Source organism: Pyrus communis, chromosome 13 (assembly GCF_963583255.1).
Source record: "Pyrus communis chromosome 13, drPyrComm1.1, whole genome shotgun sequence".
Classification (NCBI taxonomy): domain Eukaryota; kingdom Viridiplantae; phylum Streptophyta; class Magnoliopsida; order Rosales; family Rosaceae; genus Pyrus; species Pyrus communis.
The window spans coordinates 7,035,657-7,058,608 of NC_084815.1; the positions used below are offsets into that span (position 1 = coordinate 7,035,657).

At 35.7% G+C, this 22,952-nt stretch overlaps 2 protein-coding genes and 1 pseudogene across 2 annotated transcripts; all 3 read left to right on the forward strand.

Annotated features, from left to right (window-relative positions):
* The first annotated feature begins 1,581 nt into the window (after positions 1 to 1,581).
* Positions 1,582 to 3,583, forward strand: LOC137713689 (glucan endo-1,3-beta-glucosidase, basic isoform-like; annotated as a pseudogene).
* A 3,849-nt stretch (positions 3,584 to 7,432) lies between these two features.
* Positions 7,433 to 9,910, forward strand: LOC137711861 (uncharacterized). Its single transcript, XM_068451016.1, has 5 exons — positions 7,433 to 8,103; positions 8,435 to 8,500; positions 8,590 to 8,706; positions 9,121 to 9,219; positions 9,646 to 9,910. Exons 2-5 carry the CDS (start codon positions 8,444 to 8,446, stop codon positions 9,718 to 9,720), a joined length of 348 nt encoding a protein of 115 aa, XP_068307117.1. The 5' UTR covers positions 7,433 to 8,103; positions 8,435 to 8,443; the 3' UTR covers positions 9,721 to 9,910.
* An 8,338-nt stretch (positions 9,911 to 18,248) lies between these two features.
* Positions 18,249 to 19,904, forward strand: LOC137713461 (glucan endo-1,3-beta-glucosidase, basic isoform-like). Its single transcript, XM_068452760.1, has 2 exons — positions 18,249 to 18,350; positions 18,648 to 19,904. Exons 1-2 carry the CDS (start codon positions 18,251 to 18,253, stop codon positions 19,586 to 19,588), a joined length of 1,041 nt encoding a protein of 346 aa, XP_068308861.1. The 5' UTR covers positions 18,249 to 18,250; the 3' UTR covers positions 19,589 to 19,904.
* Positions 19,905 to 22,952: the final 3,048 nt, after the last annotated feature.

A 22,952-nucleotide genomic window follows, 5' to 3' on the forward strand; every position in this document is an offset into this window, starting at 1 on the left:
TATAAATTTTGAGCCTGATACCGAGCATCAGTATTTTCGAACTATTTCTTATAATATAATTTGGTTTGATTGTAAAGGTTTTTTTTTTTCCTTTGCAACTTACCAATGCATGTGAAAAATAAAATATATTAAATATAATTTAACAAAACAACACAAAATTTGTAGACAAATTTATAAACCAAATGACATAAAAGTTGATGATTGATTATTAATTACTTAAGCATTGATAAACGTGCTCATTTTCTATTGGTGACACATCATTTAATTTGCAAATTTTGTCTACAAATTTAGTCTTCCTAACATTACCCTTTTACAATCTCTATTGGTAGAAAAAGGCTACTAACTAATCTTTTTATATGGTAAAAAAAAAAAAAAAAAAAAAAAAGAATAAAAATATTCTTTTTATTTTTATTTTTTATTTTGTTAATTCAATTAGTTGGATTTGTTCCTCCAAATATGTGTTGGACAAGAGTTGAGTGCATGTATTAGTTAAATGACCGAGTCAAGCTCAAGCTTATTTGGAGTTGTTTTGTAGAAAAATTCGATATGTTCACAAACTTTACGAGTCGAACATACTAATGTTCAAGCTTGATTTGTTTCTTAATCAAGCCGGACTAACTTGGCTTGGTTCTTTCACGAGTTGAGCTTCGACAAGCCAAACACGGACCAATCTCGATGCGAGCTTGAACTAACTTGAATTCTTTCACGAGTTGAGCTTTCATGAGCTAAACACGGACCGAACTTGATGCGAGATCGAACTGTTTCGAACTGATTTACAACCCTACCCACCACTTTTTTTATTCAAAATTTTTCTCTCTCCCTAATTTAAATTAAAGTGGTAATATTGCTTGTATTAAAAGAGTTGCCGTATCATGCAGCATCGTTTTTGCATACCCAGACCAAAAATGGTGGTCAACTAGTGTGTGTGTGTATGTATGTGTGTGTGTGTGTATATATATATATATATAAAACGTGTTCAGATAAGCTCACATTTCATATATACTGTACATAATATAGGCTGAAGCCTTAATTCATAACATGGATTGGAACCTTAATAACATACATCTTACGTAAATTTTATATAAATTATTTTATATCGTATATAAAAAATCTTCACAAAATATATATCGGTTTCAAAATATCAGTAGATATATCTGTAAAATTGAAATGTCGATATTTTCATCAAGATCTTTTAAAACCTTGTTGCATACTAGAATTAGATTTTTAAAACCTTGTTGCATACTAGAATTAGATTTTAAATCTTTGAAGTGGAAGCCTTGACTTCTCAAAACTTGATTCCGGAATAATCCTTCACTTTAGGATTCTGTAGTGGAAGCCTTGACTTGGCAAAACTTGAGAGGAAACTAGGATGAGGACAACAATTTACTCATTAACTAGAACTTCATATATTATGAACAACAAATATAATTAGATCGTCATATATATGTAGTTTCAGTAAGTCCGATGTCGGAATAATAAATAGTTGCCGTATAATTTGGTATAAGTTAGTGCTTGAGTACTATTTGTAGTCAGACAGACGTCAGACCGACCTGTTTCTTATCTCTATAAATTCAAGAGCAAGGGGCAACATTCGTAGGCACTTCAAATACGATGGCTAAATCAAGTTCATCAGTTGGTAGAGCCAGAGGTCCTTCTGTGATTTCCATAATACTTGTTCTTGGGCAGCTGATGGCCAGCTTCGAAACAACAGGTATACATGTACTCTCTATCTCTCTCTGCATATGCATGTTACATATGCACACACAAACACATAAGGGAGGTTCAAATAGCAACAGTCACTTAGTATTACGATCAAGTAATATTTCTCTCTTTTTGCATATGCATGTTACATATGCACACACAAACACATAAAGGAGGTTCAAATAGCAACAGTCACCTAGTAATACGATCAAATGGTATTCCTCTTTACTTATAAGTAAGAGGTCTTAGGTTCGATTCTTGTCAAAGACAAATTTGAACTACATCATTGCTTGCTCATTGTGAGGTTTAGCCCACTTTCCCACCCCTTAATGTAGATAATATCATTTGTTGAAAAAAAAAAAAGTAAATATAAATTGTAAGGTTTAGCCCACTTTCCCACCCCTTAATGTAGATAATATCATTTGTTGAAAAAAAAAAAAAGTAAATATAATAGCAATAAGCGTAGAGCCATTTCATTATTAGCATGTTCATTTTAATACTGAATTACTATACAAATAGTCTATACATTTCCTAGATTTTTTTTTTTTTGTCAAACGATAGATTTTGTAAGATTAATTGTTAGATTAGCTATTGACGAGATTCGAACCTATGTCGTCATGCAATGACTCAACACCTTTGCACCACTTTGGTAAAGAGCCGCTTGCAATATACTTTTCCTATATTCATTGTGCTGCTTTTTGTGACAATATATCAAACTAATTCATTAATTTCTTTTTTAATACATTACAGGCGCCCAAATTGGTGTATGTTATGGAATGAATGGAGACTTACCACCCCAAGCAGAAGTTATTGCTCTCTACAAGCAAAATAACATCCGAAGAATGCGACTATATGATCCGAACCCAGCAGCTCTAGCAGCCCTCAGAGGCTCTGACATTGAGCTCATGTTAGACATACCAAAGGACCAACTTCAAAACATTGCTTCAAGCCAAGCCAATGCAAATACATGGATCCAAAACAATGTCAGAAACTATGCCAATGTAAGATTCAAATACATTGCCGTAGGAAACGAAGTCACGCCCTCGGACTCATCTGCGCAATTTCTGGTCCCGGCCATGCGGAACATTCAAAATGCGATTTCCAGTGCCGGTCTTGGAAACCAAATCAAAGTTTCCACCGCCATAGACACCGGTGTGCTTGGGAATTCCTTTCCTCCATCAAACGGAGATTTAGGGGTGACTATAGCCCAATTTTGAATCCTGTTGTCCAGTTCCTGGTGGACAACAAATCTCCTCTGCTCGTTAATTTATATCCTTATTTTAGTTATATTGGCAACACTCATGACATTCGTCTAGATTATGCTCTTTTCACAGCTCCGTCAGTTGTAGTACAAGATGGCCAACGTGGTTATCGTAATCTTTTCGATGCCATTTTGGATGCTGTTTACGCTGCGCTTGACAAGGTTGGTGGAGGATCTTTGGAAATTGTTATATCGGAGAGTGGTTGGCCGACAGCTGGCGGAACGGCAACAACAGTTGATAATGCGAGGACTTATAACTCGAATTTGATTCAACATGTGAAGGGAGGGACTCCAAGGAAGCCTGGAAAGCCCATTGAAACTTACATCTTTGCCATGTTTGATGAGAATAGAAAGACCCCAGAGCTTGAGAAACATTGGGGGCTATTCTCCCCTAACAAACAGCCTAAATACCCAATCAATTTCAACTAATATTAGCAAGCAAATGTACTGTGAAAATAAAGGGAGGCTGTGGTTTGCAATTATACCCACTAAATAAAAATGCTAAGTTATATATGCAGTCCCATAAAAAATGTAAGGTGACTCAAGGCCTAGAGAACTTCAAATTTATTTCTGGCTTTGTAATATCTCAGTCTGAATAAACAAAATGAATATGGTTAATATACCAAGAGATAAATGGTTTTCGTATGTATGTATGTTTACATTATATTTTTTTTCAGTTTTTTTATGTTATGTTATTGTACTTTTTTATGATCTTTTTTGTTACCGTTAGATTTAATTATATTCGATCTCAGGTGTTGGATTCAATAAATCATGGGGGACATGTTGGTCTAAAATCGGCCTCAGCCAATATGCCAAAGATTTCGGGATCTCTTGGCCCTTCAAGTTTGTGTTGCAGGAGTGCCAACTCATTGCCTAAGGCCAAGTGAATAAGGAAAAGTTGGATATTTTAGTTACAGTTTGAAATGTGACCTATAGGTTCCCTATGCCTTGGGTGCAAGGACTTTTGAGATGGGTGTTGTTTCTGCAACATGATGAGTGAATGGATGGGTAGAAGCAAGTTTGGTGATTGATATGTTGTGATGCAATGTATGAGGAGGTGAATCGCATTAACCCAAATGAATCAAATTGATAAGTTATTATGTTACGATATTTCTATTACGATAAATAAAATGCGAGAGAGTAAGCTACGAGAAAATAAATTGCAATAGAATAAAAGTTACTCAAAGTTTGAGAGAATAAATTTTATGCTAAGTGCAATAAAATAAATTACGCTAGGTGTGAGAAAATAATTTGCGGGAACTAAAATTAATTAGAAATAGAAAGATAAGAAGGCTACATTTTGAAAATAAAAATTTTAAAAAAGAAAAAAAAACAAGAAGAACTAGAAGGAGACAAAAGCACGTGTGTGCAGAGACACTAAAAAGATAAGTTGAATGTTTTGGTCGAAGACCTTTAACAGTGACTTAGAGGATTCTATATATTAATTGATAGGGTAAAGTACAAAAAACTACCTTAACTATTAGTGTCACGACACTTTCATACCTTATCTTTTAAAATTGACAATATCATACCTCATCTTTAGAATTTGGTCCAGTGTTATACCTTCCGTTACTTGGCCGTTTACTTTTCAGTTAAATGCTGGCGTGACTTGATTCGGGGGCCACTTTCTATTAAAAATTCATTAAAATATTATTAAAAACTAAAAAAAAATTATTTAACATTTTTTAAATATTAAAATAATAATAAAATAAAAAAATAAAAAATAAAAAATAAAAAGAAAAAACCCTCATTTCGTCCCTCCCCTCCCCTTCCTCTCTCTTCTCCCCATCTTCATCTTCATCTTCTTCCCCCACCTGCAAACCCAAAAAAAAAAAAAAAAAAAAAAAAATTCCAATTTGACTTCCCCCACACCCACACTCAGTCCCCCTCTTCTCCCTCCTGCAACCCAGAAAAAAAAAAAAAAAAAAAAAAAAAAAAAACCCAGATCCCGTCGGCGAGAAGATGGGTGCACAGAGAAGTGGAGGATGGGTACGGAAGAGGATGTGGAGAATGGATGAGAGTGGTGGATTTGGGGTTTGATGGGTTTTCAAAAAAAATATTTTTTTTTTTCCTTCCTCCTCCTTTTTTTTCCTCCTCCTTCTCCTTCTCCTTCTTCTTCTTCCGCAGGGGGGGTTGATGGTTTTCAAAAAAACTTCTTTTTTTCTTCCTTCTTCTCCATTTTTTCCTCTTCTTCTTCTTCTTCCTCCTTCTCCTTCTCCTTCTCTTTCTTCTTCTTCTTCTGCAGGGGGGAGGTTGATGGGTTTTCAAATTATTTTTTTTTTTCTTCCTCCCTCTCCTTTTCTTCCTCTTCTTCTTCTTCCTCCTTCTCCTTCTTCTTCTTTCGCGCGCGCGCACGCCGGTGGGCGGAATTTTTTCTTTTTTCTTCCTCCTCCTTATTCTTCTCCTTCTCCTTCTTCTTCTTCCTCCTTCTGCAAGGGGGGGGGGGCTTGATGGGTTTTCAAATTTTTTTTTTATTTATTTTTATTTTTTTGGGGTTTGCAAGTGGGGGGAAGAAGATGAAGATGAGGAGAAGAGAGAGGGAGGGGGTGGGGAGGGGGAGGGGGAGGGGAGGGAAGAACTAAGGGTTATTTTCTTTCTTTTCTTTTTTACTTTTTATTATTATTTTAATATTTAAAAAATATTAAATAATTTTATTTTAGTTTTTAATAATTTTTTAATAGAAAGTGAATCTCGAATCAAGCCATGTTAGCATTTAACTGAAAAGTAAACGGCCAAGTAACGGAAAGTATAACATTAGACCAAATTCTAAAGATGAGGTATGACATTATCAATTTTAAAAGATGAGGTATGAAAGTGTCGTGACACCAATAGTTGAGGTAGTTTTTTGTACTTGACCCTAATTGATATCATCCACTCTCAATGAATGCCCCTTGATTGCCTCTCGCGCCTTGATTTTATTTCCATTAAAAAATGATAATGACTCACTTCCTTCTTTTTTTTTTTTTTTTCACTATGACTAAATTCAAAATGATGACCATGCTGTGTAGAAGGTGCCAAATGTAGGTATAAACAATGTGACACATTCTTGATTTTTGAATCAACCTACTAAATAAAAACTGCAAAGTTATATGTAGTCACATAGAAAACGTAGGGTCACGATCCATAATTTAAAATTTATTTCTGGCTTTGCAGTATCTACGCATCATATCATATTGTTCATACATATATTGAGCAGTGAAAAAACAAAATGTAAACAGTTTATATGCAGAAAGATGTATGGTCGTGTGTATGTATAGGGTATTATTTATTTTCATGTTATTTTTTTGTATTTTTGTAAAGATGGAAAACTTCTCTTTCTGTTGCAATAGCACATAAAATTAGAATGAAAAAGTTTTCGAGGACTCAAGACAACTTCACTATGGACATTGCCATCCTCCATTCTTATCCAAGATTTAACGCAAAAAGGCTTTTGAGTGATTTCCACAATTCTAGCTCCTTTGTCCCAGTTTCCATAACCGCCATAGCCGGAATGCCTAGCAAAACATAGCCACAATTCTTTATGGGGACAATACCAGTCTAATCTAAAATCATCATAATACCATTGTATAAGTTTCACCATTTTAGGACAAATTGATATCAATTTTATCTAACCATTGACCCTAAAAATTATAAAGCCTACGTGGCGTGTAGGCCGAGTAACTAATGAGCTCACTACATCCTTCGGTTGATGCGGGGCGTGCCAACTGATCAGCCGAGCTCGGCTGAGGAGTAAAATTTCTTGATGTCGCGTTGAGCGTCCTACTGACTTCTTGATCTTGCAACTGCAACCGAGGAAGGAACACGTCTCGGCCTTCGGGTTCTCGAGCCTGAAGACAAGGCTGCTAGTTCTACGAAGTTCATGAATCGTTAGCACTGGGTTCGGTCACGGTAATTATATTCGTAAAAGTATAAGCACGTCGAACCGGCTCCAAATTATACAGACACAAGTACTCAAAAGAGATGTATGTCTTGACGATAAACGTGGTTCGACCGTCAGAATGCCAAACTCTGAAACTCACTTGTGAGTATCCAATCATAAAATCACTCGGCGTTCAATGCGCCGAATGTAGTAACTTGTAACACCTTACTTTGCTGAGAATGCTAATAAGATGACCTCTGCCAATAAGGATTCGAAAACCCTTCTCAACCGAGACTTGGATAGGTAACCAGTCGGCCTCGACGCAATGCTGTTTATCCAAACTGAAGGTGCTCCTCGGTCAACTGATTCTACGGCAATAGTGCTGTTTATCCAAACTGAAGAGGTTCGCTGGTTGCCTTCACATTGCTGTTCATCCAAACTGAAGATGTGTTGGCAGAAAAAATAAAAAATAAAAAAATCTCAAGATGTTTGAAAGGTTTGCGTATGGCAGTTGTGTGTTTAATTGGAGGTGATATTGAATGGTGCACTCCGCTCTCTATTTATAGCAACAAATCCTCCTTACGATCAAGTTAAAACCCTACTCGGATTACGACTTCTTATTCTAATCCAACCTTATCTCGACCAATCCTACTTCTACTAGGACTTTGAACTCGACCCCCTTTTCAGGCTAACTAAAGGGTTGCTGAAGTCGCGCCACTAGCAGCTACCATCCAAACTCGTTCGTCCTCCGCCGCCGAGTTTGCATGGGGGTGTTAATCTAGAGTCCTAGATCACGTCCACTATTAGTTTGTTACTTGAATACTTAGAATATTTTCTCATGTAATCTAATCTCATATAGGGCTCTTGTTGATAATGTATTATATAATCAGCATACGATAATGAATGAAGTGTGAATTCCAACAATTTCTCTTTATCTTGTTTATGTTTCCTACCCTATTGTTCTTCACTTTCTACACATTGGAATTACAGAGATTTCAAAACCCTGGCTTTTTATTTAATTTTTGGAGCCCAATTGCTCAAATTCTCATGATTTTTAGATTGTGTTTGTGTTTGTTTTGTCTGTTGGCAAGTTCTCTGATAAAATTGGTGTATTTCTCAACGAACAGTGACGATTCGTCTTCTTCGAATGAGAGTTTAGTAGCTTCTAATGGCGATAGAGGGCATCCTATTCTTGAAGGGAAGCTCCATTTTGCAAAGTTTGAAACTCAAAAAATCAATGACTGTATAGACTTCATTCGATCCAAGCAACTTCGCCTTACTGGTATGTTTAATGCTTAAGAAGTATTTGATTGCTTTCCATCTCCTGATTCATTTGTATCATTTTTCGTTTCAATCAACTTGGGATATGGAAAGAATCATTTTTTCACTAATTGAGACTTTTTAACCTTGTTTTATTAAACTAAGTGCTGATGTTGAAATCTTGGATTGAAAGTTCAAACTACCATTTTTATTGGTAAATGAACTACTTCAGCTTAAGTAATTAGTACCCATATTTTCGACTGCATAATTTTTGTAGTTTCAGAAGATTTAAACTTCTGAAAATGAAATACGAAAGAAGATCATATATGCCCTAAATATAGCTGCTTGTTCAGTAGTTGTAGATGATTTCAGGCTCCCAACAACACGGAGCTTCCGGGAGCACGACGTGCATTATTAAGGTAATACCAACTGTTTGGTTTGGCCACTGTATCACTGTTTTCTGGCATGTATACAAGCTAATTTATTGACTCGTGACAATGGTGAGCAGGCCACAGGTGGTGGGGCATTCAAGTACGCAGATCTTTTTAAAGAAAAGCTTGGGATTTCTCTTGACAAGGCAGATGAAATGGACTGTCTTGTGGCCGGAGCAAATTTTCTGCTTAAGGTGGGATCCTAATACCACTTACATTCAGTCTAATCCTGTTATATTCAGTACTTACTGTAAGCATTTGGGTATATTTACTAGTTGTATAGCTACTTGTGTATGAAGTGTCTTTATATATATGTCTTACATTCAGTCTAATCCTACAAGTGTTAAATATATAACATTCAGTACTTACTGTAAGCATTTGTCCGATGCCTTAGCAATTGTTGTTAATGCACTTTAATTCTTGTGGACTAAGGATCTAGCATATGCTTTGCATACTTCACTTATAGTTTTCTTTTACTGTTATATTCTACAATATCAATTCATGGTCTAGGGCGAAACAGAGAGGAAAGATTTTCAAAAAAGAAATTCTGTATTTTTATTTAATTGCAAGTTTGCACCCTCTTGTGATTCCTCATTTTAATGGTTCAGCTCGGTGGTGGTTATCTTTTTGGGCTACCTGTTGGCTTTGTTGCTGATTCAATTGGATCCACTTTAGGTGCAGGGGCTGCTTTCCTTCTCGGAAGAACTGTATGTTTCTATCCTAAACTCTTGTATTGGAATTTCCTGGTTTTTTGAGTTTCTGAAACAAGAGAAAATATTAATGCATTTATATGTGTGCGTATGAGCGCATTCTTCACTGATATTCCGTTCTCATTTATATTCTCCCTCATTCATAAGTAAATGCATTGTTTGTATCTTGTCTTCTGCCCATTGGTCATACATATAGTATCTATGCTTTCTTTATCTTATTCTTGAATACCCACGCAGATTGGGAGATCATTTGTTGTTTCAAGGTTCAAGGTGGTCTGCATATTCATGAACTTGTCAATTTAATATGTTCTTAGTTGAAGTTGCAGAAGGGTTGCAGTGAATTTGTGGAGATTTTTGTATGGTAAATTATTCTTGAGTTAAACGTTATTCTTACGAAATTTGTGGGTTTGATTTTGGGTGCAGGCTGCAGCTGATGATCAGATTCAAGTTATTGAGATGATTAAGCTCTTGGAAACAAGGGGTTCGAAGACTTTTTAAAGTTTGGTTCCAACATTTGAACAAAATTGTATAAAATATCAGTTATGCAAATTTATAGTTGTATTCTTATATTTTAATGATCTTACAATTTGTTTTCTCACCAAAAACAGAACAAGAAATATGATACTTCAATTTGGATGCCCACACAGGGCATCTTTTTTTTTAATATTATTTTGCAACTTTGCCACCGATGTGAATTAGGGAGGCACTGCAGGAAAGGCACCAATGCAATATTGGTAGCCATTGTTACAATAGAGTCCTCTACATAGGCCACACTCTCTAGTTTAGTGGGTGCTTGGTGGCCATAGAGGTTTGCCACCAATGTGAGTGGCAACACTTGACAATAGCCACCAATGAAAAGGATGGATTATAGCCAAATTTCTAGTAGTGTACGTAGGCAGTCTAACGAGGAGGTTAGATGCAGCCATAAAGTATACGAAAAATTACTATGTGATTCAATTCTCGAGTTGTGATTTACCATATCCCGAAGGCGGGGTATGTTGAGATACAGGTATTTGGTGATGTCACGTGTCGATCTTGGACGTACATCGGGATCGGGGCATGACAACAAACTTCTTTAAAATCCTAATTGAATACACCTAAACTTTCAGGCAATCACTTAAATCCAAATTAAATATACAAGTTTGTAAAAGAAAATTTAAAATCTCTCAATATCCCAATTCTGTATGTACATCATTAAATGTTAGTTTAGAGACTAAGAAAGGTCAAAGTCCTATGAATGCACCCCACTTTGATTCGTCTGAGTCTTTATTTTCCACATAACGCTGTCCTGAGTCTCACAAGTTTTTCCACAAATTAACTAGCTAGTGCCAAAGACGAGTCTCATTTTTCCACATATAATTTTGAAGGATAAGCACAATACAGCCGGCACCATCAATTTTTTCATTAATGTTTTTTGGCATCGATCCTGAACCAGGGAAGTCAAGCGTTTTTGCGCACACTAGAATGGTCCTCATCCATCTATCTAGTCTCCAATAATATCCTTTAACAAACTATATTATATCACTAAAGAGGAGAAGGAGGAGATGGTGATGGTTTAATCTCACAATAAGTTAGTAATAATATGGTTTAAATTTGTATTTGACGATAATCGAACTTAAAACCTCTCACTTATAAATAAAAAAGAATATTATTAAACCGAAGTTTAAACACAATATCTCGAGTGTAGGAATGCCTCTCTTAGCAATTTAAATTACAAGGTCCTTATAGAATTCGTACATATTGTAATGTCCCCAGAAGGACGTCAACTCATTAAGAGACAAAGTCAATAATATCATTTTTTATTTTAATGATTTTTTTTTATTTTTATGTTAACTTTGTATTATGTTTAAAATGGGAAGAGATCCTCTCCAGATCTCCAAAGCCACCAAATCAAGTGATATAGACTCTTAAAATTTGATCCAACGACTAAAATTATTATAACTTTTAAAGGCAGCCCTTGTTTTTAGCAGTTGGATCAAATTTCAAAGATCAAAATCACTTGATTTGATGGATTTGATGAAAAAGATATGGAGAAGATCTCTTCCCGTTTAAAATGGCATCATCCAGCAAGCGATGATTATCCTGGTGATTATGGTAAACCCACTACTAGGACTGTTACTGAGCCGAGATGAACTGTATGTCACAGTGCTCAAGCTTGGCCTTTTTAGTTTTTTCCGAACTTTAGTTAGATTTGGCTTGCTTTTTATACAAAGCCAAGTTTATAAATCTTGAGCCTGATACCGAGCATCAGCATTTTCGAACTATTTCTTATAACATAATTTGGTTTGGTTGTAAAGTTTTTTTTTTTCTTTTGCAACTAACCAATGCATGTGAAAAATAAAATATATTAAGCATAATTAAACAAAGCAATACAAAATTTGTAAACTAAATGACATAAAAGTTGATGATTGATTATTATTTAAACATTGATAAACGTGTTCATTTTCTATTAGTAACACATCCTTTAATTTACAAATCTTATCTACAAATTTAATTTCCCTAGCATTACATTTTTACCATCTCTATTGATAGAAAAAGGCTACTAACTAATCCTTTTATATGGTAAAAAAAAAAAAAGCATAAAAATATCCCCTTTTTTTTTTTTTTTTTTTGCTAATTCAATTAGTTGGATTTGTGCCTCCAACTATGTGTTGGACAAGAGTTGAGTCCATGTCTTAGTTAAATGACCGAGCCGAGCTCAAGCTTACTTAGAGTTGTTTTGTAGAAAAATTTGACATGTTCACAAACTTTACGAGCCAAACATACTAATGTTCAAGCTTGACTTGTTTCTTAATCGAGCCGGATTAACGTGGCTTGGTTCTTTCACGAGTTCATCTTCGATGAGCCAAACACGGACCGAACTTGATTCGAGCTCGAACTGTTTCGAACCGATTTACAACCATACCCACCACTTTTCTGATTCAAAATTTTCCTCTATCCCTAATGTAAATTAAAGTAGTAATATTGCTTGTATTAAAAGACTTGCCGTATGTCATATCCCGACCCGGGGCGGATCACTTTCCGGGCCCGCTCCACCACCGTAGCACAATATTGTCCGCTTTGGGCTTACCATTCCCTCACAGTTTTGTTTTTTGGGAACTCACGAGCAACTTCCCAGTGGGTCACCCATCATGGGATTGCTCTAGCCCCCTTCTCGCTTAACTTCGGAGTTCCTATGAAACCCGAAGCCAGTGAGCTCCCAAAATGCCTCGTGCTAGGTAGGGATGGGAATATACATATAAGGATCACTCCCCTGGGTGATGTGGGATGTCACAATCCACCCTATATATGTGTGTGTGTGTGTAGTACTGTCCTATAGAAAACGATAAGGGAATTACAGTGAGGGGTTATTACTGTTAGAAAGGTAATAGTTTTGGGAAGCTTGGTTTTACTGCTTACTCACATTTTCTGTTTTGTACCCCCTTCAGGTTTTAACTACTGAGTTTGTATCAACGAGGATATATGGCTAATCTTAGTATTGGTGGCTACTTTTAAGGGTATGATTCTTACCCACACTACTGTACTTTACTTATGCTCTGGCATCGCGTGTGAAATGGGTTCGCTCCCACTCGTAGCGCACTCTGGTATTTAGACACTTTTAGGTTCAAATTTATTCACATTTTATACACTATCACACTTTATGGCTTCGTCACTTGGATCCGACCCGGGCGGGACCACTTCCCAGGCTCGACTCCATCGTAGCACAATATTGTCCGCTTTAGGCCCCAACCACGCCCTCACGGTTTTGTTTCTGGGAACTCACATGAGAACTTCCTGATGGGTTACCCATCTTGGGATTGCTCTAGCCCCCTTCTCGCTTAACTTCGGAGTTCCTACGGAACCCGAAGCCAGTGAGCTCCCAAAAGGCCTTGTGCTAGGTAGGGATGGGAATATACATATAAGGATCACTCCCCTGGACGATATGGGATGTCACACCGTATCATCCAGCATCGTTTTTGCTTACCCAGACCAAAAATGGTGGTTAACTAGTATATATAAAATGTGTTCAAATATGCTAACATCTCATATATACTGTACATAATATAGGCTGAAGCCTTAATTCATAACATGGATTGGAACCTTAATAACATACATCTTACGTAAATTTTATATAGATTATCTTATATTGTATATAAAAAAATATTCACAAAATTTATGTCGGTCTCAAAATATCAATCGATATATCTGTAAAATTGAAATGTCGATATTTTCGTAAGATCTTTTAAAATCTTGTTGCATACTGGAATTAGATTTTAAAACCTTGTTGCATACTAGAATTAGATTTTAAATCTTTGAAGTGGAAGCCTTGACCAAGGATTAAAATATCGGTCGTGCAGATAATATCGGGCCTCCAATTTACTGATATTTCGGGGGATATATCGTTATCGTTTTAGGTATTGGGAAAAAATCAACAAAAATGACAGATATAGGCATTGAAACACATAATTTTGGTCTAAAACTTTCTTAGATGTTATGTACATTATCAATGAATGTATTGAACAAATAAAACTCAAAATTTACTAATAATAAGATATACATATGATGAAATATAAGTGGTATGTAATGCGCGTTAACGAAAAGTTTTCTAATAAAATGTTTATTAGAATGAATAAACCATGCATAAATCCATAGTTTATTTAAACTTAGATTACAATTTAGATAAATGTCCAACTACATAAATGAAGAGCTCCTATGAGGTTCAAACAATGAGGAACAACCATCTAGATTCATACAATAGTCATACCAAGTCATGTAACCCGAGCAGTTTGTAAGCCATGTTTGAACATGGTGCACATATGTCTCTCTTGAGCTCCCTACTGTCCTCCCATACATGGGATAGTTAGGATTAACCCAACTAGTAGGTCTATAGTCTGTTTCATCATCTTGAGCTCCATAACTAGTTCCACTCTAATTAGACATGACATACCCATAGCCATCATAAGATTCATTTGAGTTAATACTAGGTCTAGTTCATATGCTCATAGATCCAAAACTGATCGCCATGTCATCTTCAGATGGATTGATTGGTTGGTTTTTTTTCCCCGAGTATTGCTTCCCAATTGCGCCTAGGGGTGGTTCGGTATGGGATACCGAACCGAAACTAGTATCCTAAATCTCAAACCGAAAATTTTTGGGACGGGAACTTGAATACCAATCCCAAACCAAATTTTTGGGAATCCCAAATTTTGGGAATCCCGAAATAGTTTCGGGATTTCGAGACAAATCGGGAATCCCAAATTAAAATGTGAAATTATGATTTATTCTTCAAATATATAATTCAAGAACACATTCATGAACTAGGAATGTCATTTCATTCACACTACCATTTAATCGAACACTAGCATGCCTGACTATTTTTATCAGAGTCAAAATTCAAATTAATTAAACCCTTTTGGCAATCTGTTGATAGAGAAAAAAATCAAGCCTTCTGAAATCATCAGCCATGACAACAAGCAATAACAAAATGATATCAAACAGAACATGAAAAATATGCAAGTTGTAGGTAGAGCATGAATTAGAAACTACTAGCATTAATTATAAAAGAATAATATATATGTATAAATATACATATATAATAATTAATAATATATATTTTTGGTTTGGTATGGGATTCCCAAAATATTGAGAAGCCAATCCCGAATCCCGTACCTAAATTTCGAGATCGGTTCGGGATAGCATATCGAAAATTTCAGGAATTTCGGTTTGGGAAATTTTTTGTTTGGGATCGGGATTTTTTCGGTTCGGTTTGGGATTTTCGGGAATTTTTTCCACCCCTAATTGCGCCAATGCCTGGTCCAGCTTCTCTACATCCATGATCCTCATCTTGGGTGGCATGAGTAAAGTCAGCCTCAATGGTAAATGGGCTATATTGTCTTCTTTCTTCATTACCTCCTGATCCAGCATTACTTCCTCCATCATTATCTGACGAATTAGATGAACTTTCCTTTCTACTAGTACTGGCATCGTCTCTCAAGGGACGTCTTTGACATTGCCGAGTGCCAAGCATATCCCTTTCAAATGATGAAGTATCTCCACTCCTAACATCTTCGGATATGACTCTATCAACATCAACTCCTTCTTGGGCAGCATGTTGTGCTATAATGGCATCAGGGTTGCCTTGTTCATCCAAGTGAGCTGTCATAATCCTTTGTTGAATTGGATTATTATCATCATCAGATGGTTGCCCTGCAATGTCAAGCATGGTATAAAATATTGATGATATCAGAAATATCGGTAGTCCAAAAACATGGAAATTTCGAAGGAAATATCGGGATATTATCGATATTGATAAAAATTGAATAAAAACCACGGAAATTGTAAGAAAAACTTGGAAATTTTTATTGAAACTTTGGAGAATGTTTATTTAGTCAATTATCTATTAGTTATCAAAAAAAAAATTAGAAGGAAATGCATTACATGATGGATTTAACTGATTTAAGTTGATTATACAGCGAGCTAGCAAACACTGTGAGTGTAGAAAATATGTAGTAATTAATGAAAAAAAGATTAAACACACCATAATCATTTATATATAATGATTTACTACAATATTTTACACTTTATACATTGCATGGTAAGATACATGAGTGATTTAGTACCACATAAAGTTCCTATGAGGTTCAAATTTTTCACTATCTTCATCATCTCTATGTGTAGAGTAAGTTTATTGTGAAGAGTATTCATCAAATGATAAATCCCCAAATTAAATAGTTTTGCATGTAATTGTTAACATGCCACTCATATAAATATAAATATTTTCGCATATTATCACTAAAACATAAGTGATATATCGTGGTTAAGGTGTTGGAGGAGTAAAATGGGAGGGATTCAAATCCCCTTTGTGTTTTTTTTCTTCCTCCCTTTTTTCCCTTTTTTCTTCTTTTTCCTCTTTTTTTTTTCCTTCCTTTACATCGAAATTTTCGATATTTTAGCGATATTACACCGATATTTTGACAAAATATTACTAAAGTGTGAGCGAAATTATCGACATCGATATTTTCCAATATTATCGTCGATATTGTCGATATTTGTACGATATGTACATGGATATGTTCCGATATTCACACATATCTAATCACTGCTCACATACCTCAAAAAAAATCTTTTCGGTTTCAATTTGCTACAAAACTTTTGAATTTTTTTGGGTTTTGTTATAGGTATCGGGAAATATCAAGAATATCGACAAAATATCGGAGATATCGCACTTATCGGGGATATATCGTCTATATAGAGGAAGATATGACCTTACCCTCCAGTATCGGTATCGACAGTTGAAAATATTGATATATCAACCAATATATCGGTGTATCGGCCGATATTTCAATCCTTGGCCTTGACTTCTCAAAACTTGATTCCGGAATAATCCATGATGATTCTGTAGTGGAAGCCTTCACTTGGCAAAACTCGAGAGGAAACAAGGATGAGGACAACAATTTACTCATAACTAGAACGTCATATATTATGAACAACAAATATAATTAGATCGTCATATATATGTAGTTTCAATAAGTTTGAAATAATAAATAGTTGCCGTATAATTTGGTCTTCTTTTTCCTTTTTTTTTTTTCCTTCCTTTACATCGAAATTTTCGATATTTTAGCGATATTACACCGATATTTTGACAAAATATTACTAAAGTGTGAGCGAAATTATCGACATCGATATTTTCCAATATTATCGTCGATATTGTCGATATTTGTACGATATGTACATGGATATGTTCCGATATTCACACATATCTAATCACTGCTCACATACCTCAAAAAAAATCTTTTCGGTTTCAATTTGCTACAAAACTTTTGAATTTTTTTGGGTTTTGTTATAGGTATCGGGAAATATCAAGAATATCGACAAAATATCGGAGATATCGCACTTATCGGGGATATATCGTCTATATAGAGGAAGATATGACCTTACCCTCCAGTATCGGTATCGACAGTTGAAAATATTGATATATCAACCAATATATCGGTGTATCGGCCGATATTTCAATCCTTGGCCTTGACTTCTCAAAACTTGATTCCGGAATAATCCATGATGATTCTGTAGTGGAAGCCTTCACTTGGCAAAACTCGAGAGGAAACAAGGATGAGGACAACAATTTACTCATAACTAGAACGTCATATATTATGAACAACAAATATAATTAGATCGTCATATATATGTAGTTTCAATAAGTTTGAAATAATAAATAGTTGCCGTATAATTTGGTCTTCTTTTTCCTTTTTTTTTTTTCCTTCCTTTACATCGAAATTTTCGATATTTTAGCGATATTACACCGATATTTTGACAAAATATTACTAAAGTGTGAGCGAAATTATCGACATCGATATTTTCCAATATTATCGTCGATATTGTCGATATTTGTACGATATGTACATGGATATGTTCCGATATTCACACATATCTAATCACTGCTCACATACCTCAAAAAAAATCTTTTCGGTTTCAATTTGCTACAAAACTTTTGAATTTTTTTGGGTTTTGTTATAGGTATCGGGAAATATCAAGAATATCGACAAAATATCGGAGATATCGCACTTATCGGGGATATATCGTCTATATAGAGGAAGATATGACCTTACCCTCCAGTATCGGTATCGACAGTTGAAAATATTGATATATCAACCAATATATCGGTGTATCGGCCGATATTTCAATCCTTGGCCTTGACTTCTCAAAACTTGATTCCGGAATAATCCATGATGATTCTGTAGTGGAAGCCTTCACTTGGCAAAACTCGAGAGGAAACAAGGATGAGGACAACAATTTACTCATAACTAGAACGTCATATATTATGAACAACAAATATAATTAGATCGTCATATATATGTAGTTTCAATAAGTTTGAAATAATAAATAGTTGCCGTATAATTTGGTATAAGTTACTGCTTGAGTACTATTCGTAGTCAGACAGATTTTAGTGCTTGAGTACTATTCGTAGTCAGACAGACGTCACAGACCGACCTGTTTCTTATCTCTATAAATTCAGGAGCAAGAGGCAACATTCGGAGGCACTTCAAATACGATGGCTAAATCAAGTTCATCAGTTGGTAGAGCCAGAGGCCCTTCTGTGATTTCCATGATACTTGTTCTTGGGCAGCTGATGGCCAGCTTCGAAACAACAGGTATACATTTACTCTCTCTCTCTCTCTCTCTCTCACTGCATATGCATGTTACACAAACACATAAAGGAGGTTCAAATAGCAACAGTCATTTAGTACTACGGTATAATAATATTCTTCTTTACTTATAAGCGAGAGGTAAATTAGCTACTTACGGAGTTCGAACCTATGTCGTCATTCAAGGACTCAACACCTTTGCATAAAGAACCGCTTGCAATATACTTTTCCCATATCCATTGTGATGCTTTTTGTGACAATATATCTAATTAATTCATTAATTTCTTTTTTAATATATTACAGGCGCCCAAATTGGTGTATGTTATGGAATGCTGGGAGACTTACCACCCCCAGCAGAAGTTATTGCTCTCTACAAGCAAAATAACATCCGAAGAATGCGACTATATGATCCGAACCCAGCAGCTCTAGCAGCCCTCAGAGGCTCTGACATTGAGCTCATATTAGACATACCAAAGGACCAACTTCAAAACATTGCTTCAAGTCAAGCCAATGCAAATACATGGGTCCAAAACAATGTCAGAAACTATGCCAATGTAAGATTCAAATACATTGCCGTAGGAAACGAAATCAAGCCCTCGGACTCGTCTGCTCAATTTCTGGTCCCGGCCATGCGGAACATTCAAAATGCGATTTCCAGTGCCGGTCTTGGAAACCAAATCAAAGTTTCCACCGCCATAGACACCGGTGTGCTTGGAAATTCCTTTCCTCCATCAAAAGGAGAATTTAAGGGTGACTATAGCCCAATTTTGAATCCTGTTGTCCGGTTCCTGGTGGACAACAAATCTCCGCTACTCGTTAATTTGTATCCTTATTTTAGTTATATTGGCAACCCTCGTGACATTCGTCTAGATTATGCTCTTTTCACGGCTCCGTCAGTTGTAGTACAAGATGGCCAACGTGGTTATCGTAATCTTTTCGATGCCATTTTGGATGCTGTTTACGCTGCGCTTGACAAGGTCGGTGGAGGATCTTTGGAAATTGTTATATCGGAGAGTGGTTGGCCGACAGCTGGTGGGACGGCAACAACAGTTGATAATGCGAGGACTTATAACTCGAATTTGATTCAACATGTCAAGGTTGGGACTCCAAGGAAGCCTGGAAAGCCCATTGAAACTTACATCTTTGCCATGTTTGATGAGAATAGAAAGACCCCAGAGTTTGAGAAACATTGGGGGCTATTCTCCCCTAACAAACAGCCTAAATACCCAATCAATTTCAACTAATATTAGCAAGTAAATTTACTGTGAAAATAAAGGGAGGCTGTGGTTTGCAATTATACCCACTAAATAAAAACTGCAAAGTTATAATGCAGTCCCATAAAAAATGTAAGGTGACTCAAGGCCCGGAGGACTTCAAATTTATTTCTGGCTTTGTAATATCTCAGTCTGAATAAACAAAATGAGTACGGTTAATATACCAAGAGAAAAATGGTTTTCGTATGTATGTATGTTCACATTATATTTTTTCTCAGTTTTTTTATGTTCTGTTATTGTACTTTTGTAAAAGATGGAACACTTTTCTTCATGTCGGTAATAACTAAAATAAAAGGGAAAATTTTTCGAGGACTCAAGACTACACCATGTCTACTACATTCTCCATTCTTATCCAAAAATTTTAACATAGAAGGCTGCTAGGTAATTTCCACAATTGTAGCTCCTCCGTCTCAATTTCCGTAGCCATCATAACCGGTATGCCTAGCAAAATATAGCCATAGTTTTTCATAAGGGCAGCACCAGTCTAACCCATGGTTGTTCTACAAATACTGCCTCCCACAACCCGAAAGAAAATAACACTACTAGACAAAACCTCTTTACCAACAAATACTTGCGATGGGATACACTGCTGTCGCAAAAGGACTTCCTTTTGAGATGGCATTTGTGCTGCTGTTAAAATGGTTGATTACTTGCGACAGCGCAGAGTCACCGTCGAAAAGCAAGACTACTTGCGACAATAGAGAGTGTTGTCGTAAAATTAATTACTATTTGCGACTGTTGTATTCACTGTCACGTACAGATAAAAAAAAAATTTTGACAGCAATATAAACCTGTCGCATGGTTTGTAGAATTTATAGCGTATATTGTAGGTGAAGACTGTCATGGATATTGGAGAACCTAGGGTACTGCAGTGCGCCAGAGTGTTGTATATGACAAACATAGAGGCTCGTCCTGCTCAAATTCACGTATGCTCGAAGAGATAATCAACCAAAAGGTGAAAGAGAGAAAGCAGAAATTTGAAGACACGATGGCGGATGAAATTGCTGTTTTGAAGTCAAACAGTAGTTCGAACTCATCTACCGAGGTATAGTGTCAAAGAATGGATCTCCACACTAAGCAATCATATATTATTAATTTGGACTTGGATATTTTTGCGCATTTAGATTTCAGTATTCGTCTTTGGATACAATATATAACACTTTGTTATATGTACTTTGTTTTAATATAATCCTAGAATTCTTAGCAGATTATCTGTTGCTCTTCATGACCATAGGTTCCATTATCCGTCTCTAGTTAATTGCATGTCTTATATCTCAGCTAGCACTAGCCGTCTGGGTTCACCAAGGGAATGATATGAGTGTCCCATAGCCGGTACCACCAAGACTGAGACAGCAAATGTTTTGTATGCAAATTTGTCATGTTGTATAAGTAATAAGTATCAAAATTTCTAGCTCTTTTCCACTTAAAGAGGTTAATTACTTGCAATTTTGAAGTCTCTTTTTAAAATGAAAAAAAAAAAAAAAAAAAAAAACAATATTATATGCACTAAGAGGGTGGGGAAGTGGGCTAAGCCTCACAATAAGCTTGCAATAATGTGGTTCAAATTCGCCTTTGGTGAGAATCAAACCTAAGACTTCTCACTTATAAGTGAAGAGGAATACCACTAGACCGTAATACTAAATGTGTTATTAAACCCAAATTGTTGCAAACTGCATAGCTTCATTCAAGATTAATTGCCATTACATTCAACCTAATTTTCTAGTTTTCCTTGGGAAGCAAGCTAGGTGACTTGTCATTAGCTCGCTTTATGCATTATACTACGAATGGTTCATTCGCTTGGCTTAAGCTACTTTGCCAAATTTGTGTCCTCATAGTCTTATTTTTCACTCCGCCACTACACTCTCATCTCGTCCTGGTTCAAATTATGAATAATAACGTTACATCATATTTTAGCGATATTACACCGATATTTTGACAAAATATTACTAAAGTGTGATTTTTCCTCCCTTTTTTCCCTTTTTTTCTTCTTTTTCCTTTTTTTTTTTTCCTTCCTTTACATCGAAATTTTCGATATTTTAGCGATATTACACCGATATTTTGACAAAATATTACTAAAGTGTGAGCGAAATTATCGACATCGATATTTTCCGATATTATCATCGATATTGTCGATATTTGTACGATATGTACATGGATATGTTCCGAAGTATCCGTGATTCGAAAAAACCGAAATATCCTCGATATTTCGTCAATATTATCGATATTTCAGACTATGATGTCAAGAAGGTCTATGCAGTCATTTTTAGACACATGTGCATCATTTTCTTGTGAGTATTAAAGATATATTTGACCAGAAATTTAATATTTGGATTTGTGTATTTCTTTCTCTTCAGATAAGACACATGTGTCCCCTCACTTCATTGTGCATAGATTCTTTATAGTAATAATTAATGGATACTCTAAAAAATCTTTTGAATTGGATATTGCCAAAAGTCTTCACACATATCTAATCACTGCTCACATACCTCAAAAAAATCTTTTGGGTTTCAATTTGCTTCAAAACTTTTGAATTTTTTTGGGTTTTGTTATAGGTATCGGGAAATATCAAGAATATCGACAAAATATTGGAGATATCGCACTTATCGGGGATATATCGTCGATATAGAGGAAGATATGACCTTACCCCCCAATATCGGTATCGACAGTTGAAAATATTGATATATCAACCAATATATCGGTGTATCGGCCGATATTTCAATCCTTGGCCTTGACTTCTCAAAACTTGATTCCGGAATAATCCTTGATGATTCTGTAGTGGAAGCCTTGACTTGGCAAAACTCGAGAGGAAACAAGGATGAGGACAACAATTTACTCATAACTAGAACGTCATATATTATGAACAACAAATATAATTAGATCGTCATATATATGTGGTTTCAATAAGTTTGAAATAATAAATAGTTGCCGTATAATTTGGTATAAGTTACTGCTTGAGTACTATTTCGTAGTCAGACAGATTGTAGTGCTTGAGTACTATTCGTAGTCAGACAGATTTTAGTGCTTGAGTACTATTCGTAGTCAGACAGACGTCACAGACCGACCTGTTTCTTATCTCTATAAATTCAGGAGCAAGAGGCAACATTCGGAGGCACTTCAAATACGATGGCTAAATCAAGTTCATCAGTTGGTAGAGCCAGAGGCCCTTCTGTGATTTCCATGATACTTGTTCTTGGGTAGCTGATGGCCAGCTTCGAAACAACAGGTATACATGTACTCTCTCTCTCTCTCTCTCTCACTGCATATGCATGTTACATGCACACAAACACATAAAGGAGGTTCAAATAGCAACAGTCATTTAGGACTACGGTCTAAT